The 27,081-nt window shown below is 34.7% G+C and overlaps 1 protein-coding gene across 5 annotated transcripts in view; it reads left to right on the top strand.

Moving 5' to 3' along the window:
- REPS1 (RALBP1 associated Eps domain containing 1) overlaps positions 1–27,081 on the top strand; it is a 63,875-nt gene that overhangs the window by 20,986 nt on the left and 15,808 nt on the right. For 2 of the 5 annotated variants that reach the window (XM_005518456.3, XM_005518455.3), the window contains exons 4-10: positions 7,494–7,647; positions 13,773–13,900; positions 14,381–14,543; positions 14,865–14,928; positions 15,749–15,903; positions 20,290–20,411; positions 25,028–25,108. In XM_005518456.3, the coding sequence (XP_005518513.1) occupies positions 7,494–7,647; positions 13,773–13,900; positions 14,381–14,543; positions 14,865–14,928; positions 15,749–15,903; positions 20,290–20,411; positions 25,028–25,108 (867 nt within the window). Of the gene's footprint in view, positions 1–7,493; positions 7,648–13,772; positions 13,901–14,380; positions 14,544–14,864; positions 14,929–15,748; positions 15,904–20,271; positions 20,412–25,027; positions 25,109–27,081 lie in introns of all 5 variants that reach the window. The other 3 variants (XM_014263448.2, XM_014263450.2, XM_005518457.3) reach the window with 2 other exon arrangements.

Below are 27,081 nucleotides of genomic sequence, written 5' to 3'. Positions count from 1 at the left end.
GCTTTTTGCGTGTAGTTTTGTGTAGATAATGTTAAAATAACAAAAAGAAAAATCTGGTGTTTGAGGTCTTCAAGTTCAGAATAAAGAATCCACATATTCACAAAAGTGTATGTGCATCCCAATTTCATTTCCCTGTCTTGGCTGATAAAAACAACTTGGTATCTCTCTTTTACACAAGTCTGTCTGGGATCATCAGAATAATGAAACTCTGTATCTAAGTAATTTGAGAGATCTGGCCCAGAAAGCAGACTTGGAAAAAATGTAACAGCACAGCGTTGAGTCCAGCAGTTTTAAGTTGTGTTGATGGTCTAGAAAGTCCGGGAAGTATTTTCTAATTTTGCACCCTGTTGTAAAACTGACCATTCTATGGCTGATGCTACATTTCTGACTGTACAGTGAACCCATTGAAGCAGCCTTCTTGTTCCAGTCTAATACTTAGTGATTCAGATACCAGGCTGGAAATCAACTGAGAAAGGTGCTTGATCCCAGGTTTCTCACTTAACCATATAAATACTCTAACTGGGTACAGCTTTTATCCATGTTTTCATGGAAATTGCTGATTTAGTTGTCTTCACCTGAAGATACCATTCAGATTTATAAAATCTAGGGAGAGTTTCAGATTCTGAATTCTCATGCCACCTTTTTGAGCGATGAGTATTCAGAGAGATGAAGCCTGACAAGTAAATCACAATTTACTTGTGTCGTCTTCCTAGGGATCACTTTTCTTTCTGGAGGAATATGTCAGTTAAGCTTGGATATTTCACTCATGGAGCTTATCATGTGCTTGTTAGATAACTCCATTAGCAAATTTGGGATTTTGTTTTTTCTTAAACTTTTGTGGCTTTGAGAATGTAACCAGCACTTGAAAATACTTTGATTTCTTAAAATGCTATGGCTGAAATATTATTTATATGAAGTCGTAAGGTATCTTAGTCTTCATCTTTAAAAACTGGTTCATTTATATGCAGCTTTCCCTATTGGTTAGATTTGTCATGCATAGTATATCATAATCACAAATAATTTTCATAGAAGAGTTTTATTCAGTACATTGTCTACTCAAATGTCCTAGCTAAAAGTATTTATTTATCAATGCATTATTTCAGCAGTTCTCTCAATGAACTTGGAAGCAGGGAATCAGGAAATAGCAGTCAGGTTGTGTTTCCAAAGAGTAGCTACAAATGATTTTGTGGTAGCTTTTGTAGTTTATAAATATAGCACTGGGCAGAAGTTTTTTTCTTTTAATATTGTTAGATGACTGAAGTCATGCCCAGCTGTCATGGAAGCTGCAGAACTGATTTTAGGAGTCCAGCTGAGTAATGAAAGATGCTGTCACTTCCTGGACATCATGTTAACTGCACATCCTAGTGGAGATAAAACACTGGGTGAAAATATTTTTTTGTTCTTCTGACAGAATTTCTTATTTCTCTAAAATAGAGGCTAAGTAGATTTGAGCAGTTCTGCTGACAGTGTGACATCTATATGAGCAGTTTGGTGACATAGGTATGCTACCACAGTGTATATACATATCTGTACCTTGATAGTAGCAGCTATGTTACTAAAAGTGTTAGTGTACTGAAGACTTTCTTAGAAGAAACAGCAATGTTGAAATTAGTAAGAATTTTGTGTCTTCTGAGAGTAGCGCACGAATGACTAAATGTTCTCAGTGTTGGAGACGTTTTGTGTTTTGCTGTTAAAGCCAAAAAAAAAACCCCAAACTTTTCTCAGTTTTGTTAACTATGATCTGATGTTGATCAGGTACTGCTTCAGGATACTTTTACCTCCTTTCCAGGAAAGGGGGCAAGCTTTCTAGCTTCAATAGATATTCAGACTGTAACATCTGACAAACACGTATCTGACAAATGCTTACATTTGCTATATCCAGGTGAAAATAAAAGGTGAAGCTGACAGTACTGCTCTGCCTATTAGTGCATTAAGCATATTACTGGCACTTCAGAACATATTGATTTAGTGCTATGTCAGTGCAGACTTAGGAAGAGCAGATCAAATTTGATACCTGTAGCAGACAGAATTTGATTATTTCAATTCTTTCAACTGTATGAAAACTAGTGTGAGTTTATTTCAGGGTTTTGCCAGTAGTTCATTTCTGTGTGCTTCTGTTTTGTAGATTGAACAGGTAATTTCAGATAAAACATACCTGGTATGAAATGGTTTACAAGCACAGAACTGGAAAAGATCTCATGTCATTTGCATCTAACCTTTTATTATTTTCAGAAGTTTTATTGGATGAATTTTTAAAAAGATCAGAGTTCTCTCTTGAAAACTGTGAAGCCTTCTATTCCACACTGGCTTTGTTGGGGAAAACTATTCCAGGGCCTTAGTAGGAATATTCATGGGAATATGGTGGGAATTCCCACTTAGCTCAGCCTGTTAATTTAACAACTTCGTCATTAGTATTTGCTGTAGGGCACTACCAGTATTTACTGGAAAACTATTGCATTCCACTTTGGCTTTTGACAAAACAAACCATAGTCTCAATTTCATTTCATAAAGTAGTTACTACTAATCCTTAATCCTTCTCTGTCTGTGATCTAATTTGAATTCACGCTTATTGAAAATATTTTGCTACATTTGTGTTTCTTGTTCCAAGTGATATTTCACCAGTACTGATACCATTCTGTAGGGTTCTTTCCTGTTTTTGCTTGGTATGTCTCACCTTGTAGACTTTGGCAGCTGTGAATGAAGCAAATCTGTCATACTTGAGGGGTCTGATATTTGACCTGTGCATCCAGTCTTCTCTTTATGGCCTTTGGTATTAACATTCATTATACAAGAAAACCTGTATTTTGCATTTTAAAATTTGATAGCTGACTGCTTCCTATGTTCTGAAAGGGATCCATCTGTCTGATGCCTTGCATTTGTTGTCACAATTCATAAGCGTGCCATGTAGTGTGCATAATCAGTTACCTAAATTATCAAATGAGGTTATTATCCAAATCAGTCATTTAAGAGCATTATTAGAAACTTCCCTTCAATCTTGTAATTCCCATTCTAATACAATCCAGCTTTGTCCCTTCTATAGCCCGTTCTTTTCCACCTTAGATACTTGTATTCGTTTCCACATTGTGTTGGAACTGTCTTGCATGACACCCTGCTGAGGTACGCTCAGCTTCAGGTTAAATGTAGTGCAGTTCCTTTGTTGAGGGAATCACAAAGATGCAGTATCATTTCTCATGTTGTGATTGATCCCTTTTTCATTTGTCTCTGTTTAATGATTACTTTCCTCGATTGGCTGAACCACCTTGAAAAATGTGTAGTGCTCCAAGTGGAAATTCTCATTGAACCTTGGGCTGTTTTGTTCTTTGGTATGAAGGGCAGTTGATTACAGAAACCTGGGCTCCGCAATGCAATTGCCATCCCTACATAAATCTTTTTTCACAATGGATCTGTTGACTAACTGATAAGCAGCCTGGGTGGTATCAGGACCTGGGTCACAACACCTTTAGAGCTGCTCTTCAGATAACAAGTCTGGCTTCATTGCCTCTAGAATTCTCCTTAGGAGTTTTTTTTCTGACCTGATGTGTGAGACCCACGAAAATTTATAATGTCATTTGTCTCATGAATGCTTATAAAACACCCTTTTAAGGCTGAGATCTCTCTGGACAGTATTGTCCCTTTAGCACATTTTTGGGTTGCCTTATGCCAGTTTGACTTGTCTTCACGAAGCCTCTTCCTTTAGAGTCATATATCACCTTTTTTAATTAACATGCTATTTTTAGTAAGTAATTGTCAGTTCAAAAATATCCAAGTTACAAGTACATCAAGTCACAGTTTTGTAATTCCAGTCTGACAGAAATAATGCTTTTTTGCAATGTTTTTAAATGTGAATTATTTTTTTTTCTTAAGTAATATGCACTACTTAATTTTTGCCTGGTAGCTATAACTTTATTATTTAATTAGTTATTGACAAAGATGTCCTCATATGTTTGATTTAATATGAAAACATTAACCATTTATGTCAACATGCTTTTATTTAGATATTTTCTGGAATAATTTAAAGAGCTAAAATAAGCCTAACATAGTAAAAAACAGAATATTGTAATTGCTTTGATTTTTATTGAGATTTGTGTGGAGGGAAAATGAAAGGTAGTGGTTTAAATGTTTAAATATAATTGCATTGAAAATACTAAAAAAAAGTATAAAAACAAGATTTTAATAGTAGCTGATCTGATAAATATCTACTACAGTGTGCAGATGCTGAGTAAAATTTTGAAAGTTTCAAAGAGATTAGGTGGGTAACTTCAAATGATTGAGCTACCAAGTAAGCTAAATAATGCAAACTGTTCTTACATGCTACACTTTGTACACTTAAACATAAGTTAGGTTCTGTGTCCTAATTATCGTTAAAAAATCTGATTCTGGATGTTTCAGGCTTTGAAACTTAATTTCTTTTATAGTGATAGATCGGACAGGTGAAAGCAAACTTGCTGAGTTGTAACATGTTCATCAACTCTCAAAACACTCACTTTATGTGAATGTGGCAGCTGAGGATCAGCTGGTTCTGATAAAACTACTCTGTCTCTGCTCACTAAAGTGTGAAGCTCAAGACAAAACTGAAGTGGAAACTGTAAAACAAACCATGTTTTCTAGGTAAAATTGTTCACTTTTTATCTAGTGTAAAGGCAGATACATAGTTAATAACCCGTATACAAGGGGTAAATGAACCTGTATGTAATTGCCATTTCAGTAAATCTCTACTCATTGTGTTTTCCCATAACTGCTTTTGAATGGGAGTCAGTATCTCTACTGTCCTGCCTCCTCCCCAGCCTTATTTTGGCTTTCATCTTCCTTCTTTACACTTGCATCAAGCCATCGGTATTTTGGCCAAGATGTTTCATATATATGCACATATTTATGTGTGTATAGATAAATATGTTTGAACAACTGAGGGTTTTAGCTTTCTTAAGATTCTAGTAAGCTAGATGAATGAATGTCATGAGTGGTATTTGTGAGTGATTAGGACTGCACAAGGGAAAGATGATGCCACAGTAATGCTGTCTAAATTTGGTTTAAACTGGTTTGGGAATGTGTGCCTTATACTGACAGTAAAACTAAAAATGTGGATTGTCCCCCTTCCAGAAGTTTTTTTTGACATCAGATCTGGTGACATGCTTTTGCTGTTTAGTAATTTTGGAGTCTCTAAGCTCCAAATCAGTGGTGGGAAATCTGTAAATGTTCAGAATTCTGATAAAATGTTGTTTTGCACACTGAGAACAAAGTTGATTATTTCCTATGTTTGTGCATCTGATGATCTGATTACTGTTACTACATGCTTTACAGAATCACATGAACCACATGCAAAGATTTAGAAGAATTGGAGTTGGGGATCATATTTACAATTTCGTCCTGTGCCAGCAGCATAAGACCAGCTGTTAGGTAGAGGCTTACTGAAGAGTGGCAGAGCTGCTTCATGGTGACTGTGTGTCAGGTTTTAATGTTCACATGCAGTTACTGGAAATAGTGAGTAGTTTCCTCTAGGTAGACTATCATACATTTGTCTGCCTCATTTTCTTCTGTGTCTTTATGGACCATCTGATTTGTAAGAGTACTGGATAAAATGAACAATATCTGTGTTCAAGCATAGCTTTCTCTACATTTACTCCATGATGCTTTGTCTAAAAATTGAAACATCCTTCAAATGTTTGGTAAAAGGTGGCTTGTATAAAAGCCAGTGAAAGAGGAAGCTTTTCATTCATTTAAGTGTCATGGTTTTCCTATCACCTGTTGCACAATGCTAAGCACAGTCGCCATTCAACTTCAGTTCCATTTTCCAGCCTGCAAGTGGCACTCCAGAAACCCTGACTCCTTCCCCTCTTGGCCCCATGTACTAGTGAGGATAAGAACGTCCTGCCATTGAAAATAAATCTGTCAACTAAATGCAGCAAGGGGAAATCTTCAGGCAAATTTCAGAAAGACATGTAGCTGCAACCAAAAAATAGTATCTTGAGTTGGAGGTACTGTGGAGGAGCAGTAGCAGACTGTGCAGTCAGCTGATCCCTCAGTTCAAAGCTGAAGTGAATTAGTATTGCTCCCAGCCATTTTGTAAAACTCTTTGCAAGTATGTATAAGCATGATCTAAATACTTGGAATGAAAAGTTTGAACTCTTGTGGCCTAGAAACTTAGCTGAGGAAATCTGACTTGATGATCAGAACTTCCAGGAAATACCTCATCTGCAGGATCAGCCTAGGTGGCTTCACTTCACAAAGAATAGGAAAATCAGAGGACCGAAAAAAGGCAAATGTTTACATTAACACATTGTAAATTAACAGTCATTGTGGCTCTAAAGCTTTTTTGTTATATACCTTGCTTAGAGAAAATATACCTTGCTTAGAGAATATACCTTGCTTAGAGAAAAGCTTGTTAATGGCACTTTCTTTTTAAAAGATACTTTAAGACTTTCATAGGTGTAATATTGTTTTAAAAGCTTAATGGTCTTTGAATATTAGGCAAAGTAAATCAGTTTGAGTAGTTTTGGGGAAGCCTACAATCAATCTGTCTGTTGGTACCTGATAGTATGTTAACACCTATGTAAAGTACCAAATTTTCTGGTACTGCTGAAACAGAATTTGAAGTTTTTGGCTTTGTTATTACTTTTCAGGATATTTGGAGTTCAAGATTTACTTTATTTTACTTCTTTTCACTAATACAGTTCAGCTCAAACTGGGAGAACTGGCAAACAAGAATTTCAAAAGATAAAGATATAGGGAAGAAATTACTTTCTACTACATGAATACTTTGTACAATATAAATTACTTTTCCTTTGTATTTTATTTGAAATGAAATAAAGTGGTAATCTGAATGTCTTATGAGTACTGATTCCGTGTAGAAATTGCACATGAGATTTTTGCCACCTGTTCAGGATGACTGTAGTACAATATGCAATTAAAGAGAAGTATGAGTCTTAGCATCATGGCAACATTACCTTGTACAGCACAGAAGTTTATCCTGGCTGGCATCATTATTTTTTAAAAATTGCATCTATGTTTTTGCATACTAAAAAAACAAATGTCCTATTTGGTGAATTTTTTTTCCACCAATCCTTTATTCCGGTTTGTTTTAAATGAAAGTAAATAACTGTGACTCATTTGATTAACATTTGGTACGATAATAAATTGCACAGTAAGTATTTATTTTGAGACCTGGTTTCAAATGTAACTTCTATCACAAGTGAAAGTGAGTCTTATAATCTAGTTTCCTTTGTAGCTAAGTCACTTAACTCAGCATTGCTGTTGTTTTAAGAATGCCAAGTTAAAAATATATTAGATTACACTGTTTGATGTAAATGTGTTCAGTCCTAGTTAATACTGTTCCTGACTTCTCCTGTTCTCTCATTTTAATAAGTACTAAAATTTTCGCTCTCTAAAATGAGAGTTTAACTGCAGTGAAGGTTGTTTCTAGAAATAATGGTTTTAGATAGGCTTTTATGTATTTAGTTATATAGTAAAAAACTTAAAAGATTGCTTTGTTTTATTAGGAGTCCACATCTCCAATTGTTTCACCACAGCAATCCCCACCAACCTCTCCACATACATGGAGGAAGCACAACCGCCATCCCAGCGGAGGGAATAATGAGCGACCTCTTGCTGGACCTGGGCCTTTTTGGGCTCCATTTAGTGAAGTACAACCAGGTATAAATGTCTTGTTATGCTTCAGTGGTAACCCAAAGTTGTGGAATTCTTAAATAAGTGTAATAAATGAGTTTGGGCAGTTTATCTTGTTGTTTTCCAGTCCTGGAAATTTTCTTGCAGATGCAAGTATCTGTGTTGATAGCAGCACTGTAGAATCTGTGGTCTTGCATATGGCAGATCCATTTGTTAGTGTCACATGGGAAGTGCTAAGGGTCTTGAAGGGAGGGAAAGAGTGTTTAAATTTTCCAGTGGAAAGTTTTAAAAAACAAAACTGATAATCCTGTTGAAATTGTGCAGAAGCTGTCAGTATACCTGAAAATGTGGGGACCTCAAGGGAAAGCAGCAGATAATATATTGTTTGCTTGAATTGTATTTCTGGTAGATTAGCTGAATTGACAGAACAATTAATTTGATTTCTTTAAAGTTTATGTAAACAACTTTTTCTGCATTTCCAATCTGTCAAGGTAGAACCACTTGTTTCAGTGAAGCTTTTCATCCTTTAATATTCTTCATTTAATATGAAGACCTTCCCAGTTATTGTATCGCTGTATTCAGATTTAAAAGCTGTCCCCCTTAATATGTCTTACTTGAAAAAATTCTATTTTCTTTTCTGATACCTGGTAGTCTTAATAAATTTAGGAACAATTGTAATTCAGGTTTTGATTTTGGTGGTAATGCTAAATAATATGTTGCGTTTTGTAAGCTGTAGTTTGAGATTGAACTGTGATTGCTTGGTTTATTTCAGTTATAGACCAATTTTGGAATATCATTACCTTTCAATTATTGTCATTCTGTAATTCTAACATCCATGGAGGAGCAGAGATTCTATTAAAATTGGTTTGATAAGAAAATAAAACTTCAGAAGTGAAATGGGTTGTATGCAGAGGTTTACACCAGTGTCATGAATGTTGTTTGCTAGTAAGTCCCAGTCAATATACAATTTAAAAAAAAAAAATTAGTCTGCTCATTACTTATATAATCTCTTCTAAGGGTTCAGTCCAAGCACTGTCAGCACTCAATTTCTCAATATTTTTTCTCCTGTAGTTCAGTTGACTTGTGTTTCTCTAAAGCTGAAATACATGTCTGATTTCTAACTTGTGAAGCTTTTCTAACTTAAAAAGTCACGGACTCCAGGACCATATGCAAACTGTTCATAGCATTCAAGAGTTCAGTATTTCCATCTTAAAAATAAAGTTGTAATACCATGTTAATATTTCAGTTTGGTAATGGTTTCCCTGTGATGTTTAATGGGTAGATTTTTCAGAAGTTGTCTGAGCATATTTCTGAACTAGCTCAGTATTCCCTGATTTTTATATTCCATACTGAAAGATATTCGTAATTTATTTTAAGGAATTTGAAGTTGCTATTATAGAAGGATTGTCTGTTCTGGCAATGCTAAAGATAAAAGTGGTTTTTCATATATTACTTTAAGAAAAATTGTCAGCATAATTTACTGTGGATGATCCTTTTGCACTGCAGATGATTAATTATTGCTTTGAATTTCAGCTGTTGTAGGCAGTTCATAGTTTCCCCCCTACCTTGATCCTATATTTTAATGACAGTGTTTATAAAAAAACAGTGTTTATAAAAAAATTATGTTTTCATGACATTTAGAACAAGATAGACAGTTGGTTAGTTTTCTTAAGATTAATACTATAAGCTCATCTTGATTCTAGTGCAAGATGCTTTTGAGAAACCAGGTGAAGTGTTATAGTTTCAATAGGGCTGTGCCATTTCACTTGTGATCCAAGCAAAATGAGAACCCAGGTCTCTCTGCTTGCATTTCACTTTATTCTCAGACATTATTGCACATAGTGAGGTTGTCAGCTGTAATCTTGGAACCTTAAGTGTGAAAATACTTCTGGCAGATCAGATAATAAACAGCATGTTGCTTAAACCAGCAGGGCAAAAATAAAACCTAATTTTTTGTTTGAAAAAGATGTATTTAAACAGGAAGATTCTGACTTGCACATAGTAAACTTTCCATTGTATCCTCATACTCCCACCATGAAAAAAGTTAAACAGTGGATTGTGAACTCTATTGAATTGGGCTGTAATTATTAGATAATGACTCAATTGTTGGTTTTAAAAATCTTACACGTTGTCTTGCATTAGAAATCTAATGACTTGTAGCTGTAGTTATGAATTTCTTGGAAGAAAAGGAAGCAAACCTGTTCTCATCTCAACAGAGCAAAAGAATTTGGATTTCACAATTTTTTGTCACTGTGTTGTCCAGTAATTCAGTTAGGATAGTGTTAACACTTCATTTGTATATCACTGGTTTCGGAGGCACTGTCACACTAGCTCAGTTTGCTTACAAATATGAAATCAGAAGCCCAAGGCTTGTTACCATCTCTCTTCAAGATTTTTTGTAAAGAGAGCCCCAAAGGATGCATTTATTTTACTTTAATATCAGGAATTAAAAGTCAGTGACAGACATTGATTACCTGTGTAGAATATTTATAGTCAGCTCAGGTCTTATCCTGAAATGTCAGAGTCAGGTCTGTTAAAACCTGAGTCTCTCAAGTCTCTCAGGTGCCTTTGATATAGCAGTTTAAGATAAGATTATGGTTTTTTAATAGGTTTATGTCCTTGCTCTGGCTTGTATCTCCAGTCTGGAAAAGTCTTCACAGAATAATCCAGTGGATGACTGAACACCTTGTAGGAAACAGAATTGTATATAAGGGCTTCCTGTTCCTATAGTTCCTGTTCCTATAGTTACAAGAGAGCATAACCTAATAGACTATACCTTTTCATCTCATTTTGCACTACAATCCAGCTGCTAGCACATTGCTGATGGTGACAAACTTGGGAGAAAGAACCCTTCTCTACTTCAAATGATAATTGAGTGGCATGTCAGAATGAAAAATATTTTTTATTACATTGTAGTCTGTTGGAACTGGAAGCAAAACTGAATATTTATGTTGGTAGTATCCAAATAATGATCTAAAACAAGTTTAAAAAATCTGAGATCTTCTGTTCTGTCCTAGGATATTTATTATTAGCTTTCTGTGGCATGACATCAGCGTTTTGTGTTGATATCTGGATATGTATGAGAAATTGATGCCCTAAGCCACCGTTCTTTCTTTTTTCTTTGGGAGGGGTTTTGTAGCAGTTTGAGAACACTTCAGGGACAGAAGTGGAACATGTCTACTGTGCTAACAGTTCTCTTGCATCTTCAGGGTCCTAAGAGATTTACTGGGCTTGCAGGGAACTGAATAGTCCTTTGTCCCCCAGTTAATGCTTCAATAACTGATGATAATTGGCCTTGTTATTTCCTATGGAATAATCTTACCTGGGCATAAAAGCTCTCCAGCATTTTATCTTATTGTCAGAATTGTATTCAGCTTCTGGTTTTGTTTCACTACAGACTGATGATTAGGAAAGCTCTTAGTTTACAGAGTTAGTTGAAAATTTAGTTGTAATAAACCTGTATTAAGTAAAAGTACATGTTAACTAGATAGAACATTTCTTACATTTCCATTTATATCTCAAAGTAAAGGGGGTATTATTCCACAGGAAATGAGATAATTTTCCAAAAGTTATCAATGTGTTGGTAAGATACTCAAGCTAGAGAAAGATATAGGGCAGCTACAGGAATTTGTTAGAACTTTGTACTAAACAGAGAATTAGACTTCAGCTTGTTCAAATCTGATAATTTGTCCTAGGCCTGTTCTCCATCTAAAGTGGTGTTGCAGGTGTTTTCGCTGATGAATATGCACAGAGATGACAGAAGGTTTTCTTCACTGGGTTACAAATCATAAACATAGACCGATGACTTTGAATCTTCTCTATGACACAGTTTTCTTCCAATTTCACTTCCACCTCTCTGTTTCTAGAGATTGGAAGAGAGGTTTTTTTGGTTTTGTCAAATTGAGTTATTGGCTGGTGGCAGTCCATGAGTGTGTGTGTAGATCCAGGTCTTTGTGGTTACTGGTAATCTTTCTCCAGTGTTCTCCAGCCATCCCATTCTGTGTCCTAAAATACTGCACTGGAGAGTAAATAACAAGAACAGTAAAGCAAGAATGTTCTTGCAGGTATTGATTGAACAGGGGAGAAAGGAAACAGTTCTTGCAATACCTGTAAAGTATTCTGAAGGTATCACAATTGGATGCTACTGGCATTTCCATTGCTGTTAAAGTACTGCTTTGGAGCAGATACTGTGCTCAGTGGGATATGAATTGAATTGTACCAGGATTAGTTATTAGGAGGTGAAGGAGGTGTAAACATATATAAGGTTAATGGTAATAGTGTCAGTGTCTGAGAAGCAGAGAAGGAGAAAGTCAGTGTATCAAAAACAAAATTTGAGTGTCACATATCAAAAGGACTGATGGGAAGGTCTCATCTGCTTCTGACTGTTAGTCCTGACAGAGACAAAGGGGAAAGAGACTGAGCTTTTCTCTTGAGTTTCTTTCTGGTGTTTGAGAGTTAGGTGAACTACTGAAGAAAAACCTTGAAGTAAATAAAGCATTGTCAGATGCCTTACCTTTATTCTCAGCACTTTTGGATAAAGTTACTAGAAGCTCCAGGCCACATCAGGAGCTTCCAAAAGTAGAGGATGAATTTTAAACAAAATGAGTAGTTAATAGTGCCTTTTCATCATATTAAAGCTAACTTAGAAAGAAAAAATCCTCCATAAAAATAATTTGATTAAATTCTCCTCCTGCAAATACTGCTTTTTACTTATGCAAAGATTAAATGTGTTCTCCAGAATTAAGACTACTGTATGTAGTCACAGAGCAAAGATAAACTGGTTCTAAGCATTTTTCTTATTACTTTTTGTTTATGGAATGAAAGGGTAATTGCATTTTGCCAGGTATTAGATAGCAGTATTGTATACTAACAATTATACTGTCACTTAAGATGTACAGTATAGTGTCATAAAGCCTTCAAGAACCTGAAATTGTTGATCATCAGCTTGATAAATTGATTACTTATATATGAATGCACTTGTCATAGCAGGTTTTTTTAGTCAGCATCATGACAAGACATTCATGGTTTTTATTTCTTGAAATGAAATCTTATTAGCAGGATTAAATTTATGACGTCTGTGTCCTATTTCTTGTTGTGTGGAGGGCTTACAGAAATTCACAAGAAGCTGACCTGTCTTTTAAAAGGAAATCTGTTTCTGCCTACAAGGCAAGATTCTAATCTAAGTATGACTTTATTTGGCATATTTCAAGAGAAAGTATTTAGTTGTGCAAGAAGAGTAGGTTGATCAGTTGCACAAGTGTTGTTTTGATTTAAGGAGTTCAGCGTTTCTTTCAGGAATTGCGGAGTAGAAAGGAGTCCTGGGATTCTAGACTTGTTCGAAATGGTTTGTTTTCTCTCTGATCTGAGTTCCTTAAATTTTGAATTTGCAACTGCAATTTTAAAAAATTTTGATGTTTTTGTATGTAGAGCAGCAGATGGCCATATTTTTCTGCAGCTGCTTCATGGTTATTTTAATATTAAGATATTGAACATTGGCAGTTGTTCAGAAGTAGATTATAGCAGGGCATTGGGTGAATCTTAACTGTTGTGTTCCAGATAGTTAATATATAGCAGATAAAAGCATTCTGTATGGAAGCTTTTTATTATTCTTGGCAAAGTTTTTAAGCAACTGAGTTAAGTTAGTGTGGAAATGATGTAGAGGAAAAAGATTCTGTGCCAAAAACCCAGATTCTTAAAAGGAATTTCCAAGACTTTGTTCTTTGAATGGCAAACTGAAATGTGAAAAAGAGAAAAGTTTAATGTTGATAACGAAGTCAAATGCTAATATCACATGCCACTTTTGAATAGTATTTGTCCATACAAGTGTCACTTATTTCAATTAAATGAAAATGTGGAGTGTTTATTAACTCATTCAAAACCCATTAAATGGGTAAAATCCAGTTTACATTTTGCATGTGTTGCAATAAGCTCAGTCCTCAGTTCCGTCTTTTTAGTGCAGATTGAAGCTAGAATAATGTAAAAATCTAGAGGAGTGAATGCCAGTAGGTGAGCTCTGTCACCTTGGTGCACTTTGGTTTTCATTTTTCTCATTCTTTAATATATCTCCCTGACAGGAGATATTTCCATAGCCACAGTTCTTTCTCAGTTTACAAGGTTGTCTTTTGAAAAGGAAATGTTTCTTCTAATTTCAGGCTCATCTACTTCTAGTGATCCCATATGGTCTGGCCATTCACCACCACCCCATCAAGAAAATTGGGTCAGTTTTGCAGATACCCCACCAACCAGTGCTCTTTTAGCCATGCATCCTGCTTCTGTCCAGGTGTGACACTTTATTGGTATTTGATTTGCCTCATTCAAATTGATGTTGCAATCCTTGGGGTTTTTTTTCTTTCATAATTTTCATTGCAGATGTTTACTGTGTATTTGTGCTGTAGTCTTTTCAGTGCTATTTGCCCAACAGATACTTGTTCTGTTGAGTTGCCTTAATTTTGAATGATTAAATGAAATCTACTAATTTTTAAAATGTCAACAATGTTTTATGACTTTAAAACATTTGTATTTAGCTTTTTATGCATATGTGCCATATTTTTTTTTTCTGCTTACATACCTGCGGTCATTCCATATTGTATCAGTGTGCAAAAATACCGTCATTATCCTGGAGATGCCATCTGCTGATGGTTTCCTGCAGTTTTTAAACTACTCTGAGTTTTAACTGTGCTTTATATTTTGAAGGCAAAAAGTTGAGAATTCATAGAAGCATTTTAGGTAGATAATACTGAGGAAAAATATTTCATTTCAGGACCAGACAACAGTACGAACTGTAGCATCAGCTACAACAGCAAATGAAATTCGTAGGCAATCAAGTAGTTATGATGACCCCTGGAAAATAACTGATGAACAAAGGCAGTATTATGTTAATCAGTTTAAAACCATTCAACCTGATCTAAATGGATTTATACCAGGTAAGTTATTCTTTACAAAATATAATTGTGGGTGCATCAATTCTGCTATGAAGACTTTGTTTTGTACTTAGGCTTGCATACTATTTTGAAGGAAATTCTGCATTTTACTGATCATATTCTAATATGATATCTAATATAATAGTTCAGTGTAATTTAAGAAAGACTAGAAACCAGTTTGCCTTTTTCCTTCATTTAACCCTAGTGATTAGTGCCTTTTTCCCAGAACCTTTGCTAAATAACTTACCACCTTTAGAGTAGGTCTGAGTCTTCTAATGATTTCACTTGCCTTAAATATTAAAAACGATTGTTGCAATTTTTTAGGATCTGCAGCTAAAGAATTTTTCACTAAGTCAAAACTACCTATTCTTGAACTTTCTCATATTTGGTAAGTGTGATGATTATTTAAAACAATTATTAATTACAAATGTTTAGAAGTATGACAGCTGTCTGATAGACATTTAATAATTACTTACTAGAAAGTGTTAAGTAAAATTTCACTACTACACTAGTATGTTCAGTCCTGCTAATATTTATGCCAGTATTACTTTAACGGGTTTTAATGGGTCTGGGCTGGTACTATTTACAAGGCACCTTGAGTAAATGTCACACTCTTCAGAGTTAGAAGCAATTTATTTGATGTTTTCATTTTTTAAAATACATTTAAATTTAAATAATTATTTCTTTATCTATATTTATTTATTCATTTATGTCTAAGTAAATTTAAATGAAATGTACACATTCACACTGACAAATTCAGCTTTGATTTTGTGCAAATCTTCTATTTCATTGTATTCTGGAATTTGTACTGCATCATTGCATGCTGTCATTAAATGGTTTACCTTGTCAGGTGCTATCTTTCAGTGTAATGATTTCTGTTTCAGGTATTTTCCCATTTAAAATAAATCATGTTGCACTATAATTTCAGTAGTATACTTTGCCAAAAACCTCAGGCAAATAATTTTGTGTAGTACTGTCTTAAATGGGTTAAAAACTGGGAGAGATAAAAGTAACTTTAAATGATCTGTAAGCTGTTATTAATGAAGGCACATCATCTTGAAGAGTACAGCATGTAGTGCTAATATGAAGTGTTTAGTAAGATAAAGTGAACAAGGAACTTTGCTCATCCAAGTAGCAAAATGGAAGCCTGTCTTTTGGAAATAAAATAACCTTTAGAAATTTTATTTATGCTAAGTTTTCCTTCTTAGGGAACTGTCAGATTTTGATAAAGATGGTGCACTGACATTGGACGAGTTCTGTGCTGCATTTCATCTGGTAGTTGCTAGGAAGAATGGGTATGATTTGCCAGAAAAGTTACCTGAAAGTTTAATGCCCAAACTGATTGATTTGGAAGACTCAACGGGTAAGATATGGGTTCAACACAAATGTCACTATTTAAAAATTGCAGTCAAATTGTTACAGCAGATACTTGTTCTTATGAGCAGAAAGCATGCTCAAAGCTAATTTGAGCATGTACATATTTCTGTAGAGGGCAGTTATTTAGGAACAGTAGACATACACTATTACATTGGGAAATACTGACTGTGTCCTTTAAAGGTTAAGGAAAACAAAATTGTCACAGTATTGATTTTATTCATGACCAGCTATTGTATTTCAATTTCCCAATCCAGCTATATTTTAGACTTGCTTTCAAATGAGTATGCTTTCTGTTCACCCTCATTTGTGAAAATATCAGTTTCTAAGTATCAAAGGTACTTGAAAAATATTCCCAGATTCAATGCCAAGGGCAGGATAGGTATTTAAAAATGCAGGATCAGTACCACAGACCTTTTTTTTTTTTTTTTTTTTTAAAATTCACCTCCGGCTGGAAAGCAGGTTTATCCTTCATTGTGTTGGCACCTAGTTGTTCTGTGCATGGCCCTTTACCTTTTAGAACTCGCAGAAAAAAACACTGCATGTATAAGTTCTGCTTGTTAATATGTGCCAAAAACTCAGTCCCATAACTGAAAAAGAAGCTACTGTTCCATGTTCAAGTCATGTTCAAAAACAGGATGTCTGTGGCCATCTTATTTTTTCTATTTTAAAATAGATAAAGGAAATGGTATTTTAAAGCTGCTTTAGGTTTCTTTGTAATGAGCAGTCTTTGCTTGGAAAGTCAAGTTATATTCTGAGTGCATAGGTACTATGATTTGCTAGAATTTTATTTATTTTCACTAAATACTTCAAGGAGACTCTCTTCATACTGTGTTTGTAGGTTGTCAGAGACTTTAATCTTAAAACTATTGATGAATTCTTAAACTATATTGTGTTTAACTAAACTGTGTTTCTTATTATCTCTGCTTTAATAATGAACCCATTTTCTGTGGGAGTAGGTTGGCTCTTCAAAGAGCTGCTGCTGAAGTGTTTTCAGTATGAGTAAGCATTTTGCTGTGATGAAGACGTTTGTAAGAAATAGCTGCAGATAACAGGGATAATACCTAGCAAATGTCTAAAACCTTCACATTCTCTCCATTTTTTTGTTAAAGTGGTGATCAAGCAAAAACCTTGGTAGGAAGTGACATAACATTTATTTGTATACATAGTTGTTACTAAAAAAACAAACAAAACACCAAAAAAACCCTCAAAAAACTCCATACCAAACAACTATATTTGTCTTGGTCTTCTATTGCCATTATTGGTAGTAGATTTCAACTAAAGTTGTCTGGAAACTTTATACATCAGACACTAAACCAGAAAGTGTTATGTGTATGTGTATTGTTCTTATTTTACAGGCAACTTCGTTAATACAAATCTTCTGACTTATTTTCATGAGGTACAAAGTGGTCTTTAAATTTGAGGGAAAACGGCTTTTAAAAGTGTTTTCCTCTGGTATTAAAGGGAAGTTACCCTGTTCTAGCAAATGTTAAAAGGTTTGCTATGTAAGCTACCTTGCTATGTAAGCTGCATATGTCAGCAGCATTGGAAATAGCTCATCTTATCTATCACATAACATGATTTACTGCTGAAACTTCTATATTGAATAAAGTATTTTAGACTAAGTTATTGATGTGGCTATAGTTTTATGTTTAGTTACAACAGTCCAAATCTCCAGCATATATTTACTAATTTAAAAGTTAGTGATAGGTTTGTCTACTGGACATGATGAATTACAGGAGTTCATGTTAAGAACTGTAAATCAGCCTAGAAAGGTGAATCAGTTAAATTTTGGGAATAATTTTTCATTTTGGTTCCTGTAAAAGTTGTATTTCAAGAAAGCTTTCTTCCAAAATTGTCTTAGAAATAGAAACTCTAAAGTATGACACTTTTTGAGTGCACTTTTTGCATGGGATAAAACTTTCTCAAAGAAATGCTTGATGGTCTGCTGATATGCCTCAGTATGAATAATGTACAGTCAAACTGTTGAAGAAGATGAATTGCTTGAATGCCTTTTAAACCAATGTGCAAGATGGCAAATTTTATTTCAAAAGTGTTAACAGTGCCATTATTAGTCCTGTTCTTTTTTTACATTTTCCCATTAATCTTCTGCACTTCTCCTCTGCACTTGAAAAGTGCTACTTTTTTCCATTTTGACTTCTGAACTAGTGGCCACCAGGAGGAGGAGTAACAGAGGGCTCCTTGCACCCTCTGGCTGGACAGGAAAGGAAGAAGTCTTGTGAGCTTCTCTGTCAGCCTCTCCCTCATCAGCCCCTGTGAATCCTGTGTGTGACCAGCTGCAGGTGTTCCAGACCTGTTTGAAATATGGTCTTGCTTTCCATGAGGTTTCATAAGTAGAGATACGTATTTCTCTCACATGGCACAGACTTACTGTATAATTAAGCATTTGTATAGTTGGTCATTTTTCTAGTACAGCAGTACATCTCTACAGAATTGTAATTCCTTCAAACTCAATTTTATCTCAGTTAATAAAAGCTACCAACCTTTACAAAAAAAAGTTGAAAAGCAAATTTTGCTTTTCTGTGAATTTTTGTTTGGATTGGTGCCACAATGCCATTTCTTTCTAAGAAAGAATCTGCCATGCCTTATGTCTTACACAATTACTTTACCCTTAAAATTTTCCATAGAATGTCATATGCGTGTTTCATGTAGGTATTTGCAGAATTCTTTGAGTTACAGGTAGCTATGAAGTCTATCCACAGTAATTTTCAGCCTTATCTTTTGACTTTGTGTTTAACACTGGAAGTTAGTTCAGTTATTTAGAGTACTATCAGTGAAATGAGAATTTTTAGTTTTTTTACTTAGTAGAAATTTTTTATTCTTATTACACTTCAGAGTAGTTAACATACATATATATTTCCAAAACATTGCCACTGGCATATTTTGGACTTAGTGTATTATTTTGTTTACAATGACCACAGCATGTCAGCTTGACTTGGTGACTTTGACACCTCAATGTAACCTATTTTTATTGCTTTCCCTAAAGGAAAACAGTTCAAGATGCTAGATGTTGGACATAATTTTGGAAGCATTATGGAAACAGCCTTATGTGTGGTTATTTAAAGGAAGTTTACATGACTTTTGAAACTCTGATGAGCTACTGGTTTCTGTGTGTGTTTTTTTTCATTTTAGTACTATCTCAGTTGCCCCTGACCTCAAGGTGGCACAATTAATTTCTTTTTGGACTTCAGTGTTTTGGCTATGCCTTTTGCTGTCCCTGGCAGCTCTTTGGAGACAATAATGGGTTGTTACTTTTCAGAAGTATTGGTGGTCACCACTGACTACTCAAGTATTCAAGTGTTCTCAGTTCAGTCTGACATTGGATTTGTTACTAGCTTCTTCTGAATGAAAATTAGCAGGCAGAATATTGACTTGTCTTGGTTCAGCTCTTTAGGATCCCAGTCCGTTTTATAATTTTTATAATTTTTTATAAATTTTGAATAAATTTTGGTGCAACATACACTTGTGGCAGTCATCTTCAATCAATCATATATCCATGAAGGAGTCTTTCTTAATAATAATTTAATTAATTTTTTGGTTTGTTTTTTGTTTGTTTGTGGGGTCTTTTTTTGTTTTTTGGGGTTTTGTGGGGCGTTTTTGTCTTGTTTAGTATTTTGTCTTGTTCAGAGTTTTAATTCTGTGGATTGCTGACATCATGTTAATATGTCTAGCTACTTATCAGTCATTTTTTCAACTGTTGCTGTTACTTATATACTGTACAGTTGTAATCTGAACTTTCAGGTTTTTTGAGGCTCTTCATGCCTGGATTTAGCTTGAATTGTGATCAGATTTACTTCAAAAGAAAACTCAGCAGTGCCAAAGGACAGTGTCAGTGTGCCAGCTATTAGACTTACTCAATTTACAAAATGTGAATGGAAACACCACTGTTTTAGTAAGGAAGCTTGAAACTAATATTCTTTGGGGACTAATCTAAGGGAATAGTTTTCTTAATCTATTGTCATATTTTTTTGTGTTTGCACTGAGATACTGGTTTTGCTCTGACCTTACTGGTGTGAAGTTATTTTCTCATGCTGTAAGAAGAACTGTTTAATTCTATATGTAATCAAAATCTTAAAAAGCTACTTAAAGGCTAAGTACTGGGAGGATAGGATGGTACAGAGTAATCTTCAAAGTCTGATTTTCAGAGACATCCTTAAAACAAGAGTAGTACCTGATAAACAGTATATTTAACTTAATGACAGTTCTTGGGTTTTTTGGGTTTGTCTGCTGCTAAGTATTTACTTGAAAAAGATGAAAATAAAAGGTACTTTGCACTTTCCATGAAATGTGAGCAACTCTTCTAAAAATAAACTGAATTTATGATTTTTGTTCATAGTGATTCCTGTCATTTCAGAAGTTGGGGAACAGACTGGTGAGGTAGGTTACTCTGGCTCTCCAGCAGAAGCACCTCCAAGCAAGTCTCCATCAATGCCATCCCTAAACCAGACCTGGCCAGAATTGAATCAGAGTAGTGAGGTTAGCACTTTTATATAAGAATTATTTCACTTCCATTCAATAAGTAAATTGTGTATGCATCCATAATTTGTCATAAGTAAATTGCTGATCATGAAACAGCAGGATAATAGACACAAGAAGGTTCTGTGTTAAAATACAAAAAAAAAAAAAAAAAGTTTTCATTCTGGTTTTTCTATCTCATTGTGAGATACTATTTAAAATGTTGTCATTAATGGTAATTAAGCTTTATATTAATCACAAAATTTATCTCATAGCATGTTTTGGAAAAGTTGAATCAATTCCTGATTTTTTTCATTTAGGGCATGTTTTTGGTTGGTGTTTTTTGTTATTTCTGAAGACCTTTTTTAGTAGACGCTTTTGCTAAACTACAGAATAAGTTTCTGACAGATCTGGACACTGAGACTTATTTCTGGGGGTGATTTTAGCATGAAATATCACATAGAGAAGTCATGACCCTGTTGCAGAAGCAGGGACTCAGAACTAATTTGAAGCCAGCCATTGGCTAAAATTATTTAGATCTTAAATTTTTACTGTTATGTACTTCTGCCTCATCATCCTTAAGCATATGTATTTGCTATATAAACAGTCTTCTGTGGTAGAGCTGTATTTTGTCAGAATTTGAAAGTGAAGTTAGCGAGCATTATTTTTATATAACTTTTTTCCAATAAATATCCTTCGCTTAAAAAGTCTGTAATGGATTGATTCCTAGATTTTTCTGGTTGTTCTGTTTTAACATTTTTGTCTCTAACTTAAGAATAAACAAATGTTTCAAGACCTACTTCACAAATTAGTTTCTGACTGCAGCCATATACAAAGATGATGTAGGCTTGCTTTTCATTTTGAGAGGGGAAAAAAGGGAAAAAAGAATGAAATTATTTTTGGAAAACTATTTTTGATTATCTGTGACTCAATAACAATTGAAAACTTGTTTTTAACATGTAGAATAGTTCTGTCAGTAGCTGAGTATTGCCTTCGATTAAAGGAGCTTTCTGTGGCTCTTTTTCTTTCTTCATTAGACTTGCCAGTGAATAGAAAATTGATAGTAAAAGATTTAGACAAACCAAGGAAAGTCAGCATGAAGCAGAAAATAAGCGCATTTTTAGGATTAAAGTCAGGAGCAGAGGAAACTTCATTTCTCAGGAGGGAAGGACTTTATAAAGTCTGCTGTTCCTTGTAAGGGCAAATGCTAGCCTCACAGTCACATCCTTACAAAATTTTAAAAAGTTGGAAATTATTTAGTGATTCTTAGTTGTTCTATTTGACAAAGTGACTCAGTGTTGGTAGGAAGCTACGTTTTAAGAGGGAGTTGGAGCAGATATTCATTCAGTTGTTGATAAAAAGATGTAAATGTCTGCATCTGTATTAAAATTTGCACAGACACATTCCATTGTGTTTGCAATAAAGATTTAATAAGCTAATCATTTGGTAACCTGCATCATAATTGAAAAGCTTCCTTCAGTGTCTAATGCAACTCAAACCAATTGAATAGGGTGAATTACAAAGTGAATTACAGTTCTGTCAGCCAGAATCAGATTCAGTCAGAATCTTGATTTATGAAGCTGACTATATTCACATAAAGTGGTATTTTCTTTTTGAACGTCTACTAAAACTTAAGAGATTTGGAAAAGTTCACACAGAGTAGCTATACTACTGGATACTAACTATACTAAAATAAGAGTTGAACTAAATGTTTAGTTTTTTGTTTTGTGTTTAATACAAAGGAATTTCTGATTTTTCAGATGTGTTGCTGTGCATGTTTCTTTCTTCTCAGCACTTTCTTTCCAGCATGAGTTAGGTCAAAGTCCTCAAGGTTTTAATTCCATGAAAAAATTTCTGGTATTGCTGCAGGCACCAGTCTAATTGTTTCCTCTTTCAGCCTCTTATAAGTGTCACCAGCAAATTAATTGCTTGTAAAAGCTCTGCATCTTTATATTATCTGTCATTCCAGACAGTCTCATCCTGTTAGTCTCAAAGCAGATGGTTACTCTGTTCTTTCTAGCTCATAGTTGATTTATAGAATGCAGTTGCCAGGCCCAGTTACTGGAGGCTCCCAAGTATAGACCAAGGCATCAGTTTAAAACTTCAGAATAAAGAGCACCATGAAAATCTTCCTAACTTAGGACATATGACATGGCTTCACATTCTCATCTCTTCACTCATCACTTCTTTCTTGCTTCAGATGTCTCTTCCATCCAAGTCTCAAGGCCGAGCATTTAGTTTTCAAAGCTTAAAATAATAGAAAAGCCAGTAGGCTTTTCAAATCTTTTCTTGAAAACTGTCTAGTGTCTTGCTGTAGTCATAGTAGCTTTAACACAGATATGGAGATTTGCTTTTAAATTCACAACTGTTACACCTTGTTTCAAATGTCTTGGCGTTCTATTCCTAATGGTTCAGGTTGCTGTGAGTTTTAGTTTCAAGTAATTAAACTTTTGAGAGTAATTTTAAAACACTTTTGCAATTCTACAAGACAAATACTTCAGCTTTAGCTAGCATGAGTTTTACCCTGTCAATGCTTTTAAATTTTGCAGAGTTTGAGATGCAGTCCAGTAGATTCCTAATATATTTAGCTTTCTGTTAGCTGGGGAATTAGCAGTAGCAGGCTTCTGGTAGTATTTCAGGCTGGAGCACAACAGCATATTTGCTAGAGCAGTCAGGAGATGTTGGGGTTTATCTGTCTTGTGTCTAGCTAGGGAGCCCAAGGACAAGTAATAAAGGTATCTGCAGTTTGGCTTCAGAGCAGGGCAGTAAGATAGATTAAGCATCCATCTGTAACAAATAATATTTTACCATTTATCTTAACTATAAGTGCTGTGTGCCCGATGGAATTTTTTGAAAAATTAACAATATTTCTGTAATCAAATGGGCTGTTTGCCAGTGTTACTAGTAACTGAGAAGCCACTGGCCAAATCAAGTTTAAAAGGGTAGTGGCAGACCTAAAATAAATGTTTATATGTTTCATGAAAATGTGACTGTGCAAATACAGGAGGCCAAATCAGGAGAAATACTCTGGCTGAATTTGGCACTTCAGTTTCTGACTTAGTAAAAACTGACTCACTAACAGGCTTGTACAGGTCCAAACTGCTTGCAATGCTGCCTCTTCATGAAGGGGTGGAGTAACTTACAGACGAACTGTTTAATACAGGGAGTGTTAAACAGAGCAGTTGGGAATCCTTACTAAAAAGGTTCTGTTAGATTCTGTCCATGAAGTGGGTAATTTTCTATGTTAAAAACAAATACAAACAAACAAAATCCTTAAACCAACAGAAAACCACAACAAAAAACAACCAGAAGAAGTGCCCACCCCCATATGAATAGAATTCCATAATGTTTGCCTTCATAAGGCTCTTTCTCTACAAGAAGTTTTACCACACATGATGGCAATTACAAATTTAGTTAATATTTTTCTGAATTTCATTTCATCTGATTGTAAATAGTTATATAGGAATTTCCATAAGCAGTTACTGAAGTTACTGAAATAACTGTTTTAGACTTGGTTCACATACAGGCTGTTCACTGAATATAGTTTGGTGTAGGGGAGAACATGAGATTAGGTTGACCAATACCACATGTCTTATGTCTTCTGGGATCCTTTTGATTGATTTAGCTATAGACATGGGACAAGAATATCACACACAATATTCTGAGTTGGAAAGGACCCACAAGGGCCATAGAGTCCAACACCCAAGTTGTTTCCACAACTGTAACAAACATAATTTTTGTCATCTTCTGAGCACTAAAAATTTTGTATTTTTAATTTTTGAAACTTGTATTTGTAGTGTTTGAATCTTGCTTAATATTTACTTGTTATTTTACCAAAATATAACAAGTTCATCATTCTTGTTGTGATTTTTTTAATCTGGTTTCTGGATCACAGACCAATTTTATGTACTTTGATGCTTTGTTGATCCAATTGTGGCTGTAACTTGAATCAGTTTATATGAGGATTCTTGACAGCCATGTATTGATACAGCAAGCCCATATCTTCTAAAATTGTTCAGAGATTGACTTATTTGCTTTTATCAATCAACAGTATATTTGAATTTAATTCTTTGCCTTGTCAGTGATTTAGACTTTTGAAAATGCTCTTTTACAGTGTAGAATCACTTCTCGGGGGTTGCACTGGCAAGCTAAAGTGGTGTCATTGGAGTACTCTGCTCAATGTTCATTGGCCTGGGATTTTGTAAGAAAATGAGCATTTACTAAATAGGTTTGAAACTTGGCAGCTACAAAGCTGAGTAACCTTTCTGTGGGCATTTATGACTACAAATGCACCCAACATGTGTCTGATTTTTATCTTTAAATTGTATGAATGGCTTAACCAGTTCTTTTATTTGTATGATGTTCATAGGCAGACATGAACTCTGCAGGTACTTTTTCAGTTGCCTGTGCACCTGTATCTTCATTATAACATGTGACAGATAACAAACTTGGTTCCACAACAATCTGACTGAAATAGAAATACTTAATGTATATTAGTGTGCTTCCCAAGTGAAGTACTCTCCTGTGCAAATATAGTTCTTTCCAGTGCAACCTCTGAACTACTATGCTAAATCTCCTCGGTGATCTTTTACTCCCATCTTCCTCATCATGCTGACTTCTCTCCTCTGTCTGTTCAGCAGTGGGAGACATTTAGCGAACGCTCTTCAAGCTCACAAACTCTGACCCAATTTGATTCTAACATTGCACCAGCTGATCCTGTAAGTCAATCACTTAGCTTGCTTGTTTGAAATTAATTTTATTAACACTGAATTTCCATTCATTGTATTTAGCTATTATGCATGATTCCATGGACTGCTTTTTGGGGAATGGTGGCAAATAGCTTGTTTGCTTATTTTCAGAATATAAATTTTCTAGTACTGCTCATGTTTAATCTCTGATTGCAAAGAATGCTTTTTCCTGTTGATTTTGACCTAATACAACACTTCTGTCAAAATCTGTCATATACAAAGAATTTAAACACAATGCGTTTCTTTGAAAAAATGTGTAAGTTGATGCAAGGGCCACTCCCTATGATAAGCTCTGACAAACAAGTTCTGTTGTAGACTTTGTCTTTGGTGTTTTGGTTTTTTTGAGTTGCAGAGCCTGATTTGCACAAAAACAGTGCCAGCTTCTGTGAAAGAAAGCTACTAGGCTTCCATGGGTGTGGTATTTCATAATCCAAATGTTTTTACCAAGTTACTAATTAAGAAGACTTTTAGTATCTTTCCAGCTAAACCTGTGGTGTTCTAAGGCTTTACTCAGTGAGGAGTGCTCTGGAGGATTATGTAGTTAAATATCTTGCCAAGTTTGGGAGCCAGAAATACACTACAGTGTTTCAGGTTCTGCTGGTTTTAAGCTTTACAGCATGTGACATTAAAGCAGTTCTGAAAGGCATTATAAATGCAGTATTTAGCTGCTGCTTTCATCCTGCTTTTTTTACAGAATTAATTAGTGCCAAGTGTCCATTTTAATTTAATTAATTACAGTGTCAGTGTCCATTTGATTGTGTAACAAAATATAATAGGTGCGCATAATACGCATTTAACTGCTTTTAGTATTACATCTGTCATTTCTGAAAAAATAGAATACATAAATATACATAAATTTTCAATACATCAGCACTCCAGTCTCAAATTTAACACTAATTTTCATGTAGAAATAGTATTTCTAGATGCTGAAAGCTAGAATTCAAACTGCACTGTTCCCTATGCTCAGAATTAACCTTTAATAAACCTTCAAAACAAGTGAAAATGTCCTACTTAAAGTAAAACCCACCCCTCTTTCATCTGAGATTGTTTTTGTTTTAAATATACTGGTATTTTAAGTTTTAATGAGGTAAACATGATGTAAATTAGTTTATAGTTGTTACTTGTGTATAATTGCGTGACAGTAAAGAGCTATCACTGTCTTTTTTCTGCAATAAGACAGTAATTTATTTTTACATAATTAGCAGATGACAAATCTGAAGTTTGAATTTATTCATCTGCTGATAAACTAAAAAGTAGAGCAGTGATGGTATATGAAATATAGAGTATATGTTTGTGTGTATGTATAAGGAGAAATTCACTAGGAAGACAAAATTTTTAAGGCTGATCAAATTCTTGAGTCCTTTTCTTTAAATGCTTATGCTTTAGAAAAGAATGGTGAGAATCTTTGATACTTGCTAAGGTAACAGACTTTGGGGTTAGACTTTGTTTTCCATATTAGAATAAGAACAAATGATGACAAATTTTCAGTTAGCTGAAGGCAGACTTTTTGTTTTAGCAGTTTCAGTAGTGATATAGAGGAATGATTTATGGAACAACTGGTTCCCCAGAGGAGAGAAAATCAGCTTCATTGAGCAGTTGCTAATAACTATCTAAAGAGTAAATTCACAGACCTGATCTTTGCTAGTTGGAAAAGCAGCTGCTTTGGAGGTAAAATGTAACTGGAAAGAGTAAAACAGTACATCTATCCCTTAGTACGGGAGCATAATATGCCTTTTGTAAGTCAAAGTTGGTAACGTCTTGTTTTATATAAAATTAGGTTAATGATGTAAATTAATGCATTATATAAAATCCATTTAACTATTTGAGGCATAACTTCTGTACAGCTGTACATTAGAGTACTGAAGGTAGAGGTCTGAAGCAGCCACAGTTAAAGTAATCTTTGCATGATAATCTCATTACAGAGGGAAGAAAAAGCAGTATAT

The sequence above is a fragment of the Pseudopodoces humilis genome, chromosome 3 (assembly GCF_049639895.1).
Source record: "Pseudopodoces humilis isolate 2021_Gansu_Grassland_sample_001 chromosome 3, ASM4963989v1, whole genome shotgun sequence".
In the NCBI taxonomy this organism is placed as follows: Eukaryota; Metazoa; Chordata; class Aves; order Passeriformes; family Paridae; genus Pseudopodoces; species Pseudopodoces humilis.
This window is presented reverse-complemented; position numbering and strand designations above follow the sequence as displayed.